Source organism: Hibiscus syriacus, unplaced genomic scaffold, assembly GCF_006381635.1.
Source record: "Hibiscus syriacus cultivar Baekdansim isolate YM2019G1 unplaced genomic scaffold, ASM638163v2 tig00110300_pilon, whole genome shotgun sequence".
NCBI lineage: Eukaryota > Viridiplantae > Streptophyta > Magnoliopsida > Malvales > Malvaceae > Hibiscus > Hibiscus syriacus.
Window position 1 is genome coordinate 222,623 of NW_024062669.1, and position 21,566 is coordinate 244,188.

Sequence of the window (21,566 nt, forward strand, 5' to 3'; positions counted from 1 at the left end):
GTAGCAGTGTGGTGGTCGCTTCATTTTTTTTGTTTGTTTTGAAGTATTTTAGCCACTCCATGCTATTCACTTTTATAATTATGTTATTTTCCCCTATTCTCCATACTTGTCGTAATCCTTCATACTCACTTTAAAGTAATGATTATTGTCTAAATTTATTACCCAAAGGTGAGTTAAGAAGGGAAAAAAGATTATAGATGTATGATGCCATAAAAAATTATTACTCTTTAATTTCTCTTATAATTAATTAAATTATACTTTATTCTTTTCAAATATTTTATATTTAAATATTCTACAAATGTAAGTGTACTAGTGGAAAAAAACTAGTACTAATAACTAAGAAAATAGACCGGGCTCAGGCATCAGATTGGAATTCCAAAATGTAAAATTCTTTTGGATTGAGACTGAGTAGATTATTGGGTTTAACTCCGAGCCTAAACGTAAAGTGCAGAATCCAAACTCTAGAGTAGCTTTGAGTTGAACCCAAAGGCAAAGGGGTTGATCAGACCTGGTAAAAACCAAAACTTTAAACCTGCATCCAAACACACTGATTAGGTTTTCCGTTCCTCACATTCTCGCTTCAATACCCTTCAGTCATTATACTCTTGCTGGCAACGACACAGAGTTAGGAATAGAGTAAGGGATAGACATATCCATATATTTTATAGCAATTCCACGGAATTGAGCAGAAGATGGCTTCCAAGTTTGGTTTAGCTGGTGGAATTCCGGAGCGTCGGGTTCGACCCATTTGGGACGCCATCGATTCTCGACAGTTCAAAAATGCTCTCAAAATCACTACCACTCTCCTATCCAAGCATCCCAATTCTCCTTACGCTCTTGTACGGTTTTAATCGGTTTAAGCATCTTCTTTACAGTATGATCTCTTCTTTAGCTTATATGAGTAGTCATGTTTTTCGGATTTGATTATTTTCAGGCTCTAAAAGCTTTGATATTGGAAAGGATGGGAAAACCCGATGAAGCACTATCTGTTTGTTTGAATGCGAAAGAGCTTTTGTATAAGAATGAGTCTTTGTTAATGGACGATCTTACTCTTAGTACTCTGCAAATTGTTTTCCAACGACTCGACCACCGTTAGTTTTTTTTCTCTTCTCTCTCTCTCTCTCTCTGGATAAATTGATTGACTCATTAATTATGTTTCCCGTAGTTTTTTAGTTATCGATAAGTATCCTTTTATATGACATTTTTGGTAATTATCAGTGGAGCTTGCTACTAGCTGTTACGAGCATGCGTGCGGGAAATTCCCAAACAATTTGGAACTAATGATCGGGCTTTTCAACTGTTATGTTCGAGAGTATTCCTTTGTAAAGCAGCAACAAGTTCGTGTTTTCTTGTTTTTTAAGTTATATATTTCTTTTACGGGCATCTTTCCCTATGAAGATGAACGCATAAATCATGTTACTTATTTGGGTTTTATTTTTCTACCAGACAGCCATCAAAATGTACAAGCTCGTTGGTGAAGAAAGGTTCTTACTCTGGGCAGTTTGTAGCATCCAGTTGCAGGTTCTGCTGGTTTCCCTTGCTGCTCCCTTTTCCCTTCTTCCCCAATTTGTTGAGCATGTCCTCGATTGGTACTGGTCATAATAGATATAATTAATGTTAGTGCGTTCTTCATAAATAGAATGAAAATGCTATAACAAGCAGGCAGTTTGGAACTAACAATTTACTTTGGAAGATGAATTTTACCCATTTTCGGAAATGAAATCAAACTGCCATCCATTATTCTTTGGTCCTGACTACAGTTTTGCGCATTGTTTCTTTCATCTAGTTGTGGCCATGACTAAACATGTAAAAAATAAAACATTGGAAATAATCTTTTCAATTTAAAAATTTAAAATAAAGCAAAAAATTCAAATTAAACTATCTTGTAAGAATATTTTACATGTAGTTGGGTTACCCCGAAAACTGGCTGTCTCCATACCCAAGTTTGAATCTGTTGATGGTTACACCTGTTCAACAGTCTGATCTAGCTTCAGGTTTGAAAATGTTGTAGTCCTTTCTGTAAAGAAGATTTTAAGAATGGTGTCAGTTTAGTGAAGTGAAGTTTGCCTCTCGAAAAACCAACTACTACAAAATATATAGCATTTGTCCAGGTTTTTGAGAAATATAAAATATGTACCGAAAGTTGTGGTATTTGTGCATCAAAAAGCCTCTGGGGTTTATTTATATGTTTTTAAAAGTTTAACGGAAGTTCTATTCTTCCAAAGGGATATGAAGATCTATGTTTTGACAGTGCTACTTGTTTGCAGAACATTGGAAGACTATTGAGTAACATATCTTCCAAAGGGATATGAAGACCATAATTTTTTTTACACCATTCATACAAAATGGACAGGCATGTTTATTTGAAATAGATGTCAGGCTGTAGCTCAGGGTTGCTTGGCTTATCTTGTATTTGATATTGTTTATAGTCTACTTGATTATCTCAAGGAACTATATACTGGAATGCCTCTGCAAGAGTGATATAGATGTTTCAGAGCTAATTATAATGTAGAATATGTCTACTTCTACTACTTACCTTGTGGGGTCTGAACTTCTTCCAGGTTCTTTGTGGCAACGGTGAAGAGAAGTTGTTACTCTTAGCTGAGGGTTTACTTAAGAAGCATGTTGCTTCCCATGGTTTGCACGAGCCAGAAGGTACAGTTCTGTTTCTTCTCTTTACCTTTGTAGGTAGTGTGGAGATTCACTCTTTGGCTCTAATTTACATATCATATCTAATCCTACATTTGTACAGCTCTTATTGTTTACTTTTCAATATTGGAGCAACAAACTAAATACGCTGATGCTTTGGATATACTCGGGGGTAAACTAGGATCCCTTCTGATGGTTGAAGTTGATAAGCTACGGATACAGGTATTTTCTGAAGCTTATACTCCCTACTTGTTAAGAGTATATTAATATTAATATTGGAAATATCTTTCGGACATGGATGTCGCCTATTCAAAATCCATTGTGATGTGAAAGATTGAACATTATTTTCTTGGGGAGATGTTCAGCTTTTCATTTCTTATCAAAACTATGTTCTTTGACTTCAAGTTGACAGGGGAAGCTTCTTGCTCGGGCAGGTGACTATGCTGCTGCGGCGAATGTATACCAGAAAATCTTAGAACTATGGTATGCTTATGGATGTTACAGAAATTTACATCACAACTTGCATGAGTAACTATGGCAGTTTACTAGCTTGGACTTGGGTTCTGAGTATTATTCATTCACGAACATTTTGTCTTTAACAGTTGCATTTCTTTCTTTTTGTTGTTAACTGTCAGTGGGGATGATTGGGAGGCTTTCCTACATTATATAGGCTGTTTATTTGAGGATGACAGCAGTTGGTCCTGTGAAACCATCAATGTCTCAATTAATCCCCCAAAATTGGTGGAATGCAAGCTTGCTCACTTGACAGATGAAGTGGTATGTTAATTATAACTTTTGAATACTACTTGCTGGATTCTATACTTGTTAGTTCTCATGTAGTTTTATACAACAGTAATAAAATTCAATCTGGTCTCTCTACAGTTCGATTCTTGTGTGGAAAATGCATCAGCATTTGTACAAAAGTTACAATCAGAAACTAATAATGATTCTTTAAGAAATCCATACCTGGCACATCTTGAAATTGAAAGGAGGAAATGCCTGTTTAGAAAGAACAATGATGATGGTCTTATAGAAGCTCTTTTGCAATATTATTCAAGGTATGCTTTGATCTTCAATCATTACTGAAAAATTCTTCTTGAATTACTGTTTACCAGCCATTCTTTTATGTACGTGGTGAAATCTTTTCCCAAACCTTGTATTTATCCTATCTTGGTCTGTTAATGCAACATTTTCCAGCCAATGGGTTTAAGTTATAATTGTTTTTACCTTTTATTCTTATTTGATAGAGTTGCAAATGTAATTACCTGCTTCTACTCCTGTTTTTGGTGCTCTCTTTAGGCTGTTTGATTGACTTGCAAAAGTTATCTGCAGTAATGATGCTGTGGATTCTATTGTATCAGTTCAAAGAAATGAAAATACTCATGGTAATTTTTTTTAATAATATATAGGGCTTTTCTTTCCTGAATGCAGGTTTGGTCACCTTGCTTGTTTCACCTCTGATATTGAGGCCTTTCTTCAAGTGTTATCACAAGAAAAGAAGATGGAGTTTCTGGATAAGTTGATGAAAAACTCTAATTACCTTTCAGCAGTGCCAACTAAAGCGTTGGGGCAGTCGATAACACTCTTGAAAACACAAGAACTGATTGGAAACATGTTCAGGCTTTCTGTGTCTGGTGAGTCTAATCACTCATTTAGTAGCTTCTAAGAGGATTTTGCAATGGTGTATTGCATTGTTTCCATGTACTTTGTTCTACTATTGGTATTGGATTGTAGTCAATTATAGATCTATTATATAACCCAGCTCTTCATTCCCAGAACTTGAAGGCTCTGCTGTACAAATGGTTGAGTTGTACTGTAAAAACCTTCCACTTTCCATGGATTTAGATCCACAAGAGAGTATGCATGGCGAAGAGATGTTATCAATTGTCTGCAATGTGTTGGTTCAGGTGCACTGCCTTCTTTTTACTTCTTCCACTGTTCAAGTCTGTTATATTTATTTTTCAAAATGCTTTGTTAGATCATAGTTTGTGTTTCTTCATTTTGGTTTCTACTATTTGTGTCCCCCTATAAGGGTTTTCAATAGTTCTTCCTTTTATGGGTTGCGGATTATACTTTATAGTATGCTTGATTTATGTTCTCGTGGTGCATCCATATTTTCCACCAATAAAACATCAGATAAAAACATTGCATTGGTTATGTTAGGACATGCTTTAAAGGAGGAAAAGACTATTTAGTTGCATGTTATCAGATTTGTTCCTGTTTTAACTCCATTGATCTTAGGTTGGTTTTGCATTTCATTTTGGATTTAGAACCAAACGATTGAAATATGTTTGATATGTTTACACCTAAGGAAAAATGAATGGGGTTCTGAATTTAGAACTTGCCTATTATATAAGATGTAATGGATGGTGTATGTATAATGCCTCATGGTAATGGTTACATGTTTGGAAGGGATGAACCAGAATTAAATATATGCAAAGAGATTGGGGTACAAATGTCTGTTCTTGAAATTCATGGGTCTCTGAGGTGGACCTCAATGCCTGTGTGGGCTATAAAAGAATAGAGCTTTCAGGGATTGTTCATGAATAGACTGGGTTTATTTTTTATGTTTGTTTAGTAAGTTATAGAAATGAGTTTGGACATAATTTCAAGGATGGTTTTCAAATGAGACAAACGTGAAATTGTGTATTTAACTTCTTTTAATTCACAACCAAACTCAGTTAGTGTTTGTGAACAATTTTAATGAATACTTGTTTGTAGTTTGTTTCATTCCTTTGAAGATGACTATTAACAAGATTTTAATCACAATTTATTTTATATTAATATCATTGAAAGTAGATTTAACAATTGAAAATCTTTCATAATTTTTTAGAAACTATTGATCTAGCTGTATTTCTTATGTGCTTAAAAATTGACAATAAACAAGTTATAGAATCTAGAGAAGGAAATTTTTTGTCTACTCTTTCTACAATATAATGCATTTCCTGGATGCTGAAGACAAGGAGGGACATTTCCAGATAAGTAGAACCTAAGCCAATGGGCATTTGAGCTACAAAAAAGCACATTATTTTGTGGGTGCATGTTTTCCAGTTATGACATGTTATTGGTTCTGAATTTTTCATCTGCACCAGATTTTACTCATTCAGATGTCTTATTTATATTCTCTCTAAGGTCACTATTTACATTCGACAAATTTCATTTTGGATGTAGTTATTTTGGCGCACGAGAGATCTTGGTTATTTCATTGAGGCGATTATGGTTTTGGAGTTCGGGTTAACCATCAGAAGGTCAGGAAATGTTTATATTTGTACTTGGCTTTGCAAAATTTACTGAATAATCACTTTGAAGTGAAAGTCACTGGTTGCTTAGTTTGACTTATTCTTCTTGGTTAGTGAGGTGACCATGTTTGAGGGGGGGGGTTTAATGATATTAAAATAACTTTTGGCTAAAATTTTGGAAAGCTTTTTGTTTCAGCAGGGAGATATTAAAATAACTATTGGAGATAACATCTGTCTGTCTGCTCTTTTTGGCAGATATACATGGCAGTACAAAATCTTATTGTTGCACTTGTATTCATACTTTGGTGCCATTTCCTTGGCATATGAAAGGTAAGTTATGTGATTAAGAGAAAAAGCGTTACTTTGTCTCTGTAATAAAATATTCACTTTTTTGGCATGTTTCTAGGTACTCTATATGCACTTTGTCATCTTCTCTTGGTATTAAATTTACTCCTTTTTATCGTTTTAGGTATAAATCATTGGATGTGAAGAACATTTTGATGGAAACTGTTTCGCATCACATTTTGCCCCAGATGTTGGCATCTCCTCTGTGGGCAGACTTAAACAATCTGCTGAAAGATTACCTCAAGTTTATGGATGATCACTTCAGAGAATCTGCAGATCTTACTTTTCTCGCCTTTCGCCATAGAAATTACTCTAAAGTATGTATTTTACCTTTGTAGATACTGCTTTCAAATCTAAATTTCTTTCCGTAGACTTTTATCCGCAAAAAATGTGGAAAGGTTAAAGGGAAAAGCTGGGCAATAGACTCAGTGAGAGCAGTTCAAGTTGATAGTAGTTTGCGACTGCCTTCTTTGGTGCCAATACTTAATATTAGTCATTGATGTTATGTTTAAAATTATCAACAGAGGAAAAAAGGACATACAGATAGATTTAACATTGTCTGTTGCAAAGTAACATGGATATATAGAAAAACTTTATGCCTGCAGGATGATGAAAATTCTATTTACTTTCTGGCCAACTTTTTAATATGCTGGTCAAATTCATGTGTTGCTGCCTGCAAAGTCAACTAATGAATCTTTACGCCGTATATGTACAAGAGTTTCTCATTTAATGGAATCCACCCTTGGAGCTCTCCTTTTGCTGAAAATAAAATATTGTGAACCTGTTGTTTCTTGAATTTGCAGAAAATTCTTGCTTTTGTTTCATAGACAGCTTATTTTGTGGTGATGATGTCAGCTTTCTATCATTGTCCTCGCTATGTTCAGGATGTAAAATTTTCCTACAATGTGAAACAATTTGTTCAGGTCTATTGTTGTAGGCAGTAGATGTTACAGGATAAAAGAGAAAGCAAAGATAAATTAATTGTTGGAATGAGATTTTAGTATATGAACTGAGGAAATGTTTCTTACCTTGTACTCCAGGTAATAGAATTTGTTCAGTTCAAAGAGCGGTTGCAACATTCCAATCAGTATTTGATGGCGAGGGTTGAAGCATCAATTCTACAGCTAAAGCAGAGTGCAGACAACATTGAAGAAGAGGAGGTAGTGTTTTTGATTGAAACCCTTCAGGAATTAACATGTACGAGGTTTTGCTGTATTGGGAACACATATGACATTACTATTTCTTCTTCTAGAGCATTCTTGAGAGCTTGAAATGCGGGATTGACTTTGTAGAGCTATCAAATGAGATTGGATCAAAATCGCTGACCTTCAATGAAGATTTCCAGTCACGACCTTGGTGGACACCAACTACAGAGATAAACTATCTTTTAGGTCTGTGTAGAACATGTTGCATGGTAATATCTGATTGGTTTATTGCCCATTATCTTGTTGATAGCGTTTTAGGTCTTCCTTTTTAACCCCTGATGTATTCCTCTGGTTATGTTCATTGATCCATTTTGAAATTTTTGCTGCAGGTCCATTTCAAGGAATCTCCTACTATCCTAAAGAAAACTGGGTACTAAACTCTGCCCCCAATTTTTACACTAGACTCCTAGTTTTGTATAAGTTTTTACTGTCGAAGGAATTTATTTTCTGTGATTTTTTAATCTTAGTGTCTCTTTTGTTGATCACGTTTAGGCAAAGGAAAGGGAAACAAGTGTACGGGGAATAATTGAGAGGAAGTCTCTTCTTCCTCGGATGATATATTTATCTATTCAAAGTGCATCAGTCTTATACAAGGATAGCATTGACACAAATGGTTCTCTAGCTGATCCTAAAACGTCATTAGAACTGAAGTCTTTGCTTGATCGCTATGCAAACTGCTTGGGTTTCCTTAAATGATGCGATAGATGTGGTTATGGGAGTTTCCCGTGGGCTGAAGCCTTATGAGGTATCTGTTTGACTGTATGCATATCCTCAATTATTCGATGCTCGTGCATTCTAATTGTTGATAGATCATATGTTTGGTTTTACTGTTTAATAATTTGCGCCAATGAGATCATTTACTGAATGTTATCCTTGTCAAGATATGCTTATTCGTATAGATATAAAGATTTAAAAATTCTTCCTTTGAAGTCGATACATGCTAGGATTTGTTATTTTTTTGGGTATACATTTTTCTTGTTACCAATAGAAAAGATGCTTATGAGCCTTCATTTATATTACCAAGAGGTTGGTGATTGAATCAGATATTGATGCCCATACTTCTGAAGTATCACAATGTTAATCTCCTTGTGCAAAACTAATTTTGAGGATTTGTACAGGTTTTTGGTTCAGATGTTATTGATTGGTTGAACTTTGCCATATTCTTCAATGCATGGAGCTTTAATTCTAATGAATTTGGACAGCGTGAAGGCAAATGTACACATGTTAGTTGGCATCTCGTAAATTCTCTACTGGAGAACTACATTCTGAGTAAGTTGAGATCCATGGGTCCTCTGATTCAGTCTCCACAGGGTGATTTACCTATATTGGTCCAAGTGGTTACCGAACCATTGGCGTGGCATGGTGTTGTGATTCAGTCTTGCGTCCGCTCGTGTGTGCCATCTGGAAAGAAGAAGAAGAAGAGTGGTTCTACAGATCAGTCTCTCTCTTTGTTATCTCATGCAGTTAGGGATGCTATACAGAGTTTATGCAGCATATTAGAAGAGATTGTGAGATGGTCGCAAGATCAGATAAAGAGCCCAGAGGACAACAAGATAGACATCTTGGTGTCACTTAAGACAAATGGACAGAATGGAGGAGGACCCGGACATGTTTTCCACATTTTGGAAACTTTGGCATCTTCCCCAAATGAGGCAGAGCTCGGGAATCGGATATCGCAGGCTTTAAGAGCTTGGAGTCCGGTTGATGTGGGAAGGAAAATAATAACTGGACAGAGTAGAGTACTCTCTGAATTTTGCCGTATTTGTGAATCAAAAATAAAGTCACTGAAATCTTTGAAGCAGCAAATAGCGCAGGTGTGACAATGGATAATGCAACAGTGAAGCCGATCTTTTTTCCTCACTTTTTGAAATTAATTATTTATTTTAAGCCTTGGGAATGTTAGTGGAGATCCAACTGTGGAAGAGTAGAGATTCGACATTGGGGTCGTGTCTCTGTTATTGATGATTTGTAGTTTTTGTTTTTGTTTTTCTATCTGCAGATTCTGAAGCACGTATAAATGTTAGTTTGTGATTGGCGTAAGAGAAATGTAATGGTCATTTCTGTTGTTTTTGGTACCCTTGTTGTGGAGTGTGTATTGGTTCCTCTCTGAAATTCGTTTCGGTTGTAGTTTTGTGTTCTAAGTTTAGATTCTTGCTCAATGGAAGATTAGATGGAGTGCCACTACATCTAATTATATATACACGAAAAGACAGCCTCTCTTCTCAATGGTACCAAAGTGGCAACTCCGTAGCAATCATTATGATGAAGATTATTTATTAGTTGCATCTTCAATTTCTATACATGATTGCCTACATTCATCCTTCAAAACATGTCTTATCCTTCCTAATTAAATAAGTGAGGCAGAGGTGGGAGATGGTGACAGACAACGAAAACCAAGATGATGAATGCCGAAGACGTTGGCTACTGCCGAAAATCGGATATTCAAAAATATCATCCAAGTCTGCATTTGAAAGGAGAATGTAATTAAAAAAGGGAGTGAATGAATAAAGTAAATGTTCTTTATTTATTGGTGTATGCTAATATTTTCGTGTTCATAAATCTGTATAGTTGATCAGATGGATGTTTTAATAACCTGCTTTGGCATGTAAGTACTGGGCCCAAAGACTTTGAAAGCTGTTAGAAATTTATGTTGAATATTTTTTATATGAGAAGTTTTATATAGAATTATTATCGTTGAATGAGTGAAAATAAAAGATTGAGATTAACAGTAGAAAAAGAGAAGATATTTACTAAAAAAAACGAGGATTTAATCTTAGCCTTCTACTTTTACTCAACTAACAGTTTTAAATGTAAAACAAAATTTACATTGTGTATGTATATTTTACTCTCTTTTTTATATTTAAATTATGATTACTGTACGAATTTTCCAAGTTTAGAAGTTGTAATATGTATATTTGAGGAGGATAAATGCTCGTGAAACTGTTTTATTATTATTGCAGGAGGGGACTATTTTATAAGGAAACTACTAAATTTTTAAATTTATTTTTACAGAGATTGATTAATTGATTCACAATGAAACTTCTGGCATCCCTTACTCGAATTTACCTACCGGTGCTATGGTACTAGTGGTTTTAGTGTTGGGTCCTTTGCCTCTCAAAACTTGCTTCTGAATCACCAACACGGAATCTACGCTAACACTATCAGCAGATGAAACATAATCCCCGATGATCCCCAGCTCTTCTTGATTCTCTGTCCAAGTTGACAATCCCTCCAATAGACTCGGATTTATCTCTTGTTTCCTCCCCACGATCCACATATCATAATAATTCTCTTTCGCCATTTCCAATATCGCTGCAACTGTATCCGCCCCATTCCTTACCACCAACTCTCTGTAACTCACTCTATCGTTTCCTTCGTTCTGAACCCAGAATGAAGTCATCAGCCCATCATCCATCTTCTTTTGCATTTCATCATCTCCTTTACTGTCTGCTGCAAGAAACCTTATTACTGTCAAGGATAAACTAGGGTTCTCAGCCATCCTGCTTGAATAAGATAGAGCCTCTCGAGAATCAGGTCCTCCAAGGAATAGCACAATGAAGCTGAATGAAGCTTTTTGTGGGAGTTGCCATCGCTCGGCCTTTTCAACAAGAAGCCCAACAGAGCAAGGAGCATTCTCCAACACTTGGATGATCACGGACTGATTCCCGCCACCCCACTCCTCTTTTGTCGCGATCTCTCCGTCGTATTTCTTCTCCAAAGGTAAAATGATGATAACGGACTTGCTTAACAAAGCCAGCTTGCACACATCCTGATACATTGTTGCTTTTGTTGTGGAAGTAGTGAAAAATTGGAGGTCTACGCAGTCTTCTATCCCTTCTTGATACAAGTTTAGAGCATGGTGGATTGTTCCCCAGTCTGGAAACCTAGTGACGAGCTCTTTAAGTTCCTGGTTTTGGTGGTCTATGAATAAAGGGTTAGCACGGCCAATGAGCTCCACGAGATGAAATACGTGGATGGAGAATGGGTTTTGAACAGTGGGATAAGAGACTTGAAGAAGGCTGACAAGGCTTGGCAAGTGCCTTTTGTCCTTGATGCACACTAGTATCCTTAGATAGTCATTCGGAGCTGTATGTTGAATGGTCCTCCTTTGGTTTACCATGTAAGGCTTTGAGGGATCGTACAAAATGCTGATCAAAGGTGCATGAACTCCCATTAGAATTACTGTAGCGAATACCATCATTGAGAAACCTGGTACCCCGATTATCTGCTTGTAAACATCCAATTGTTTAATAAATATATAAGACGAAATGAAGTGATGCAAGACAAAGAAAAAAGGAAGAAATTAAATAGCAAACCCAACGCACATCTTTGTCCACCCAATGGACGTATAGAATAAGTTCCGCATGACCCCTCATGCTCAAAATAAGGCCCATAGCAAGGCTATCTCTCCATGACAAACCTACCATCTTGGAAGCCAGCATAGTGGAGATGACTTTGGACAAGTAACCTGAGATAAACAACCCAAACAACGGGCTCAAGGCAGACCAGCTGGCTTCCTTCATTGCATAAAAATCAGTGGAGAATCCAATGTACGTGAATGAACAAGGCAAAATTATTTCCATTATAATTGTCTCGCTTTTCTCCACCAAGGTTGCACCTAACGGTGGTCCGTCTGGAATCACCATTCCTAGCCAAAACGAGCCGATACAAATGGCTAAGCCGATCATGTCTGTAATAAACCCCAACACAAATGCTGACAAGAAGATGGCAATCACGTAAAATTGTTCCACTGGTTCTCCATCTGGAGTGTTTTCGATGATCAACAACATTAGTTGTCGGACAACAATGGCCAAGAATGCTGTAAAAACCATCGAGGATACCAAATACAAGACAGCATTATGTACTGATATTTCATTTTGTTTCATTGCCCCAAAAGCCACCATAAAATTTAGCGCAATGGTGTCGCTAATTATTGTTGTGGACATTGCCATATTCCCAACCTCGGAGCTAAGAAGGTTTAGTTCTTCAAGTACAGTATAGTGAATGGGAAATACTGTCACTGACAGAGACAAGGCAATTGCTTCAATGGAAGCAACTTTTTGTAGGTTTGCGTCCATTGATTTTCGAGTACTAAATCCTACAATGCTCGCTACTGCGAGAGGTATGAAAACGCTTGGGAGGGCAATACACAATTGTTTTTTTCCCGATCGTTTTAACAAGCCCATATCCATTTTCACTCCACTTACGAAAAGAAATAACATCAACCCCATTATTCCCAAGTTTTTCAGCAAGAACTCGGATGTAAGAGGAAACACCATGCTCACAAACATCGGGCTTTGCGCCATGAGAGACGGTCCAAGGATAATGCCGCCCTTGAAACCATGAAATCATCAATGACAGACCAAAATAACTTACTACTGGCATCGATCATATATATATATATATATATATAAAAGAAAAATTATAATTCAAAAAAGAAAAGAAAAGATACTTACTAGTAACTGAGAAACGAACCTACACTGTCTGAGAGGCCTGAGAAGAAAATGAAGGCTTCGGGAGAAGAGAATGGTCAAGATTAAAGAAACAAGGATGACATTGAAAGAGAACTTAACCGGCTTTCCTCCATAGAAAATGCTATAGGGATTAGGTACTTGTGATCTATAGCACATCAATGGATAGGCTGCAGTTCCACGGTTGGCAGCCTGAAATTTGGCACCTGTTGTAATTCCCATGGCGGGCGGACTACCGGTAGCCTTGTGAATGGGTTACGTACGGGCAGGGGAAAACTTAAGCATGCAAGAAGGGCTAGTATCCAAGATCAAGGGAATTGTGGATGACAACTATGTTTTGGGGATGAAAGGAAATCCATTTGGTATTGAGAATTGTCCTTGACAGTGGCGTGCATTAAAATGAGGTTTGAGTGTTGTTTTATTTGTTCTATTTCTATATCTATACAAAAAATGAATGCAGTCTCGAGTTTTGTGTATCTTTGTTTTAGATGAATTGTAGGTGCCTATATAATTTCCTATACATTCGTTCATGCAAGCATGACATGAGCTTCTATTGTTAGGTATGAATCCCTTATTTCTCTTTGATTTGGTGTTGGAAAAGGAAAATATGTTGTGCCCACAGATTTAATTGTTGTTTGCATCAAGTGCGATAATTTTGGTAATTTTGTAGAGGACAGGGCGCCGTGGATACCACAGGACAAGAGGAAGCAATGAGAATTGAGAAATTAAAGGCATAACAGCTACAAGTAAGGCGTCTTTTATGCTTCTGATGTGCTTGGTTAGTTGATATATATAGAGAGAACGCACAATGGCCAAAGAAGAAAATGCCACATCCAACCCATAGATTGGATTGGACTTTGAAGTTGCACTCAGATTCCAACTTCAAATCGACTCTCTATTATTAACAATAAAATAAAACATCTTTTTTACTTTATAATTAATTGGTTTCTCTTATATTGATAGTACAATTAAGATTATATTAAAAAAAGTTAGTGAGGTGGAAGATCAAATTATCTTCTTATTATTTGATCCATATAAAACATGTTATACATTGGAAGAAAAATCAAAGAGTGAGCCTTGTTTATCTATAACAAATTTTACTTCTATATTGTTTATTAATTAAAATTTTGAATAGATGAAACCACTGAATATATTTCATATAATATATAAGATAAGTTACACGTTTACTATTTAAATTATTATTTTTATTTTATTTTGGTACCTAAATTATATTTTGTTTCAAAATTATACATAACGTTTAATTTATTATTCATTTTGGTACTCCATTGTTAAAAATTTAATTGCTATGTCGACGTCTCATCATAAGGTAATACTACATCATCATTGAAAAAAATTAAAATGTCATGTCAATAATTCTATTAATTTTTGAATAGCGGGATATCAAATTGAAACTTAAACCAAACACTAAGTATGATTTCGGAAAATATATAATTTATCCTAATAAGAAAATAATTCGATCATATACTTTCTGGTCTACTGCTGAATTTGACTAGGCAAAGTATTGTTGTCGTGCTTTTATAATGACGAGACTTTGTACCCGCTACGCGGGTTAAAGAATAATTATATAAAGTTTTCATTTTGATTGTATTAAATAACTAGACTTTAATTAATAAAACAATAACTATACTTTAAGTAAATAAATTTAAAATTAAACAGAGAAATTTTAACATATGAGATAATTAATGTAATATAAAAAAATGTGTATATACTAATAACATGACAAAAGCAAGAATTGAAGTGAGGAGGAGTGGAACAAAAGAACAACCCACGCATAATAGTAAAAAAAATGAAAATGAGTGATAGAGTAACAATAATAAAGTTTAATCGGGTAATAGTGGTTATAACATATGATAGAGTCGATTAATACTTTTGATGAAACGTATATTTACGCTATTTTTATATTTTATAGATAATATTTGACATCTCGACCCCGTAAATTTTCTAAAATAAAATATTTATGATTTAGATATCGTGTGTAAATGTTTACATCATGAGATATTCTTTCCCTAATATAATATGAAATACCTTTTAGATAACCTAACGTCGAATACTTTGAAGCTAATGCTTATAATAATTAAGCAAATAATAATATAGTCCTTTGTTAGTGATGTGCATCTTAAATGTTATTTGTTGGTGGATGTTTGTTTGTCTTTATTGTGGTCTTGTCGATAGTGGAGTTTCTTATTTTTCTCATAATGTTAGTCGTTCTCATGGTATACTTGAAAAAAACTAATAATTATTTATTCATTTACTAGCGATGTATGCAACATACGATATTCGTCCGGAAATACTTGACATGTAATCAACCTTTATAATTATATAATATTATATCGCTGAAGTATAGAAATATATTATTATTATGCTTAAAATAATAAGAAAATAGATATGTTAAGTGTCTTTAAACATCCAACTCCTTTGTACTATTAAAAACAATAATAACAAAGGCAGGTAGGTCAGGTGTCTCTAAGTATTGATTCTATGTGCTCTTTAACAAGGATTTTTACAAATATAAATAATATCTATAATCCCTTTCCCTAATAAACTTTGTTGTCGATCATGGTCTATTTCCATTGATCATATGTCATCGTTCGATTTGCTTTTTATCGTCGTTTAAAAATAATTAGACGAACGCACAACAAGGAAGAAACTATTTAATTCAAAACAAACTAATAAAACCATACCAGAGTTGAACAAATACAATATCACAGTTGGAAGTTAATGTGAAAGTTTGAAGACTTATTGTTACTGCAAAGAGGAAGCAAAGAAAGAAATGTGTCAAGTGAACGTTGCTGTAGTTGCAGTAGTAGCAACACCAGCAGTACCGTTGGGTCCTTTGCTTCTCATAATTTGACTCTGAATCACCAACACAGAATCTGCATTAACACTCTCAGAAGATGATTCATAATCCCCAACTATCCCAAGCTCTTCTTGATTTTATGTCCATGTTGATAATCCTTCCAACAGACTCGGATTTATGTTTCCTCCCCAAGATCCACATATCATAATATTTCTCTTTTGCCATTTCCAATATTGCTGCAACTGTATCTGCCCCATTTCTCGGCCTTGTCAACAAGAAGGCCAACAGAGCAAGGTGCGTTCTCCAACACTTGGTTGATCACAGACCTATTCCCACCACCCCACCAGGGTTTCAAATCGCAGTCGCGGTCGCGTTTTCGGTTACTTCGGATTTACCGTGATTGCGTCCGTTGCCAGTGCTATTGCTGCCGTCGCGGACGCTATTGCGGCCGTCACGGGTAACTCGGACGGCGGCGAAACCACTATATCACGGTCGAAGACCGTTTTTTAAAACCCTGCACCCCACTGCTTCGTGACCGCGATCTCTCCAGCGTATTTCTTCTCTAAAGGTAATATGATGATAACTGACTTGCTTATCAAAGCGAGCTTGCACACATCCTGATACATAGTTACTTTCTGTTGAAACAGAGAAAAATTGGAGGTCTACGCAATCTTCTTTCCCTTGTTGATACAACTTTAGAGAATGGTGGATTGTTTCCCAGTCCGGGAACCTAGTGACAAGCTCTTCAAGTTCCTGGTTTTGGTGGTCTATGAACAGAGGGTTAGCTCGGCCGATGAGCTCCACGAGGTGAAAGACGTGAATAGAGAATGGGGTTTGAACAGTTGGATAAAAGAGTTTAAGAAGGTTAACAAGGCTTGGCAAGTGCCTTTTGTCCTTAATGCATACTAATATCTTAAGACGGTCATTCGGAGCTGTATGTTGAATGGTCCTGCTCTGGTCTACCATGCAAGGCTTTGATGGATCATACAAAATGCTGATCAAAGGCACATGAATTCCCATTAGAATTGCGTTCCCGAATACCAACATCGAGAAACCTGGCACCCCAATTATCTGCTTGTAAAAACCCACTTGTTTAATAAATAACATGAAATGAAGTGAAAGAAAGAAAGAAGAAATTAAGTAAGAAAACACAAACACACATTTTTGTCCACCCAATGGACGTATAGAATAAGCTCCGTATGACCCCTCATGCACAAACAATACCCATAGCAAGGCTATCTCTCCATGACAAACCTACCATCTTGGCAGCCAGCAGAGTGGAGAGGAATTTAGACAAGTAACCTGAAATAACCAAGCCAAACAGCGGGCTCAAAGAAGACCAGCTGGCTTCCTTCATTGCATAAAAATCAGTGGAGAATCCAATATACGTGAATGAACAAGGCAAAATTACTTCCATTATAATTGTCTCGCTTTTCTCCACCAAGGTTGCTCCTAGCGGCGGTCCGTCTGGAATCACCATTCCTAGCCAAAACGAGCCGATACAAATGGCTAGGCCGATCATGTCTGTAACAAACCCCAACACGAATGCCAATAAGAAGATGGAAATCACGTAAATTTGATCTACTGGTTCTCCATCTGAAGTGTTTTGGATAATCCACAACATTACTCGTCGGACAACAAAGCCAGCATAAAATTTAGCCCAATGGTATCACTAATTATTGTTGTGGACATCACGGTTTAAAATCACGGTCTTAAAATATGATAGCGCCCATGAAATAGTGGTTTTGCCGTCGTCCCAGTTACCCGCTACACCCGCAATAGCGTCCAATAGAACCCTCGACGGCCACAATCACGGTAAACTCGAAATGACCGAAAATACGACCGCGATTTAAAACCGTACATTACCATATTTCCAACCTCAGAGGTAAGAAAGTTTAATTCTTCAAGTACACTATAGTGAATGGTAAATGCTCACCAACAAAGACAAGGCGATTGCTTCAATCGAAGCAAGTTTTTGTAGGTTTTTTGTTGGGATTGCTGCAAGTACGATTAATTTCCCTATAATCAGATTAGTGAGAAAGCGAAATAAAAGCGAAAAAATAATATCCGAAATTGATAATGGAGTTCAGCCAATTTTGCCTACGTCTCCGGACTGTTGTAGATCTTTTACTAAGATAGAAAATTTACAGGTGTTTACAAAACAATCACCACTCACAAGAAAACTCTCTAGTATTGGGAGAAAGAAATGATTTGGGATGATTTTGAAGCTAAATGAACTAGGGTATTTATAGTTGAAGCTTAAGGTCTAATCTTGTAAATACATTAAAGTGTGCAGTGGCTAAAATATAATTATCCATTTTTAATTTCAATAAAATATTGGGGCATCGAATTCGGTGCCCTCTTTGCTGAAATTATGCTCCTCCCTTTGTTGAAAAACTCATGCGCTTTTTTTTTTTTGTTGCCTTTGACTTTGCAATCTGGCGGTGCCCACCCCTTTTTACTTTACAATCTCCCACTTGAAGATTGATTTTAATCTGTCTTCACACCTCGATCAATACAGCAGCATTTCTAGTCTTATTATTCTAGCATGCCAACTGAAGCTGAACACAACTTCAGTTTGTCTGTGGTCACCGTCTTTGTCAACATGTCTGTCGGATTTTGAGCTTCACTAATCTTTTCAAGTTTCAAAATCCCATCTTCCAGAAGAGACCGGATAAAATGATATCTTAATTGTATGTGCTTCGTCCTGGAATGAAAAGACGGATTCTTTGCTAGATAGATAGCACTTTGACTATCGCAATACAAGCCATTGTTTTCTTGTTTCTTACCTAACTCATCCAAGAAACTTTGGAGCCAAACCATCTCCTTTCTGGCTTCCGTAACAGCGACATATTCTGCTTCAGTTGTGGAGAGAGCAACTATCTTCTGTAGTTGAGAAACCCAACTAACTGTGGTTCCTCCTAGAGTATAGACATACCCTGTAGTGCTCCTTCTGATGTCAACATTTCCGGCTAAGTCAGCATCTACATAGCCTGTCAGTATCGTATCTCCACCTTTGAAACAAAGTGTTTTGTTTGTAGTACCCCGCAGATATCTGAGGATCCATTTGACTGCTTCCCAGTGTACCTTGCCTGGATTATTCATGTACCTGCTAACAGCTCCCACTGCATGAGCAATATCTGGTCTGGTACAAACCATGGCATACATCAGACTTCCAATTGCTGAGGCATACGACACCTTCACCATGTGTGCACGTTCTTCATCCGTCTTTGGTGGCTGTTCTTTGGAGAGTCTAAAATGAACACATAAAAGTGTACTTATTGGTTTAGCATCTTGCATGTTGAACCTAGAGAGTACTTTGTTGATGTACTCAACTTGTGATAACATCAAAGTCCCCGACTTTGTGTCTCTCTTAATCCTCATCCCAAGAATCTACTTTACAGCGCCCAGATCCTTCATAGCAAACTGCTTCGACAATTTTTGCTTCAAGTTTATAATCTCTTGCATGTCTGAGCCTGCAACGAGCATGTCATCAACGTACAATAATAAAATAATGAAGTTGTTGTCGAACCTCTTGATGTAGCAACAATGATCTGCTTGGCATCTAGTAAAATCACTACTACTCATGAAGCTATCGAACTTCTTGTACCACTGTCTAGGAGCTTGTTTTAAACCATACAAGCTCTTCTTCAACCTGCATACCAGGTTTTTCTTGCATGCCTCTATGAAGCCTTATGGCTGCCTCATATAGATTTCTTCCTCCAAATCACCATGAAGGAAAGTTGTCTTTACATCTAACTGCACAAGATGTAAATTTTCTACAGCTACAATTTTCAACACCAGTCTGATTATAGACAGTTTCACGACTGGAGAGAAAATTTCATTGTAGTCAATACCTTCTTTTTGCTGAAAACATTTGACAACCAATCTTGCTTTGTAGCGTTTTCTCCCATCGTGCTCTTCTTTGATCTTGTAAATCCACTTGTTATGGAGCGATTTCTTGCCTGGTGGTAATTCAGTTAATTCCCACGTCTGATTTGACATAAGCGAGTCCATCTCATCTTTCATGGAAGACTCCCACTTGACTGAATCCTCCACCTGCATTGCTTCATCATAGCACTCTGGTTCACCATTGTCAGTCAGCAATAAGTAGTGCAAAGAAGGCGAATAAAGCTGGGTTGGTTTAGGAATTCTGGAGGAGCGTCTTAGTTCTGGTGTGCCTGATTCTTCTTGAACTGCTTCAGGACTGATTTGAACATCATTTCCAGAAATCTCCTTGAACTCAGCAAATTCCTTTGTTTCATCTTCGGTATTGGAGCTACTTGATTCTATGGTTGCCCTGTCTTTGTACATCACATTTTTATTGAAAATGACATCTCTGCTTCTGATGATCTTCCGATTTTCGTAGTCCCAAAACCGGTAACCGAACTCATCACCACCATAACCAACAAAGACACATTTGTTGGACTTGGCATCAAGTTTACTTCTTTCAGCAGAATCTATGTGTATATAAGAAATACAACCAAACACTCTTAAGTGTGAAAGGTTTATTTCATTCTTGCTCCAAACTTCCTCTGGTATTCTGTCATCCAAAGGAACTGAGGGTCAACGGTTGATCAGGTAAGCTGCAGTGTTGATAGCTTCAGCCCATGGAAATTTGGGCAATCCGGCATATATCCTCATGCTTTTGGTACGTTCATTCAGAGTTCTGTTCATGCGTTCTGCTATGCCATTCTGCTGCGGTGTCATGGGAACCGTTGTCTCCATCTTAATCCCATTGTTTGCGCATAAATCTTTGAATCTACGATTTCTATACTCTCCTCAATTGTCAGACCTCAACCGCTTGACTTTCAGACCAGTCTCATTTTCCACCATGGCTTTCTATTTTCTGAAGGTATCAAAGACTTTTGATTTCTTATTCAGAAAATAAACACACACCTTCCTTGTAGAATCATCGGTGAATGTGACATAATATAGTGAGCCTGCAAGAGATGAAATTAGAGATGGTCCCCATACATCAGTATGAACCAACTCTAACTTTTCTGCCTTGGTGTCTTGCCAATCTTTGTAAAACTGACTTTCTTTTGTTTGCCAAAGATGCAATCCTCGCATAGTCCGACATCTACACTCTTTAGATCCGGTAACTTCCCTTTTGACAAAAGTGTCTTCATCCCTTTCTCGCTCATATGGCCAAGCCTTTGGTGTCATAGGTTTTATTTTCCATCAGCATCTACTACATCAATGATATTCTCTAAATTTGAGGTTATATAGAGAGTATCAATCTTCTTACCACGAGCAATGACGAGTGTTCCTTTGGTAATCTTCCATTCACAGCCTGAGAAGGTTATACTATATCATTCTTCATCAAGCTGTCCAACAGAAATCAAATTTATTTTGAGGCCTGGAATATGTCTCACACCTTTCAACTTCCAGGTGGTCTAGTTTGGCAACTTTAGTCGGATGTCTCATTTTCCGACGATATTCAAGGTTTCATCATCAGCTAGATGAACCTTCCCAAAATCGCCACTGACATAGTTCTCCATGATTTCTTGGCATGGGATGGAGTAGAAAGATGCCTCTGAATCCAAGATCCATGATTCAATCAGAGTGTTGACGCTTAAAATCATGGCATCACCTGTCTCCTCTGTCACATTGGCAGATTCCTGTGCGCTGGTATCTTTTTTCAGTACTCGACAATCTCTTTTAAAGTGACCCTTCTTGCCACAATTATAGCAGGTAAAATCTTTCTTTCCCGTTCTGGATTTTCCCCGTCTGGATTTCGATCTTCCGCGATATGAATTTCTTTCTGAAGTTCTCACTCTAGACTCCGTGTGCAAGGCTGAAGAGGTTAATGCTTCAACTGATTTTCTTCGTCGAA

The 21,566-nt window shown here is 36.8% G+C and overlaps 1 protein-coding gene and 2 pseudogenes across 1 annotated transcript; 1 reads left to right on the forward strand and 2 right to left on the reverse strand.

Moving 5' to 3' along the window:
* Positions 1 to 581: 581 nt before the first annotated feature.
* LOC120116636 lies at positions 582 to 9,553 on the forward strand (annotated as a pseudogene).
* A 937-nt stretch (positions 9,554 to 10,490) lies between these two features.
* Positions 10,491 to 13,131, reverse strand: LOC120116657 (cation/H(+) antiporter 24-like). Its single transcript, XM_039137077.1, has 3 exons — positions 12,895 to 13,131; positions 11,764 to 12,771; positions 10,491 to 11,663 (listed from the first exon to the last, which is right to left on the reverse strand). The coding sequence occupies exons 1-3, from the start codon at positions 13,129 to 13,131 to the stop codon at positions 10,491 to 10,493; spliced, it is 2,418 nt and encodes an 805-aa protein (XP_038993008.1).
* Positions 13,132 to 15,705: 2,574 nt separating this feature from the next.
* Positions 15,706 to 17,378, reverse strand: LOC120116658 (annotated as a pseudogene).
* Between the last annotated feature and the right edge of the window lie 4,188 nt (positions 17,379 to 21,566).

What these genes read in the sequence shown, in the direction of transcription:
- LOC120116657 (XM_039137077.1), bottom strand. Translation starts at nt 13,131, where the DNA reads ATGGGAATTACAACAGGTGCCAAATTTCAGGCTGCCAACCGTGGAACT. An exon ending in GGTTCGTTTCTCAGTTACTA is followed by an intron (nt 12,772 to 12,894) that starts GTAAGTATCTTT and finishes CATGGTTTCAAG; the next exon opens with GGCGGCATTATCCTTGGACC. An exon ending in TCCATTGGGTGGACAAAGAT is followed by an intron (nt 11,664 to 11,763) that starts GTGCGTTGGGTT and finishes GTTTACAAGCAG; the next exon opens with ATAATCGGGGTACCAGGTTT.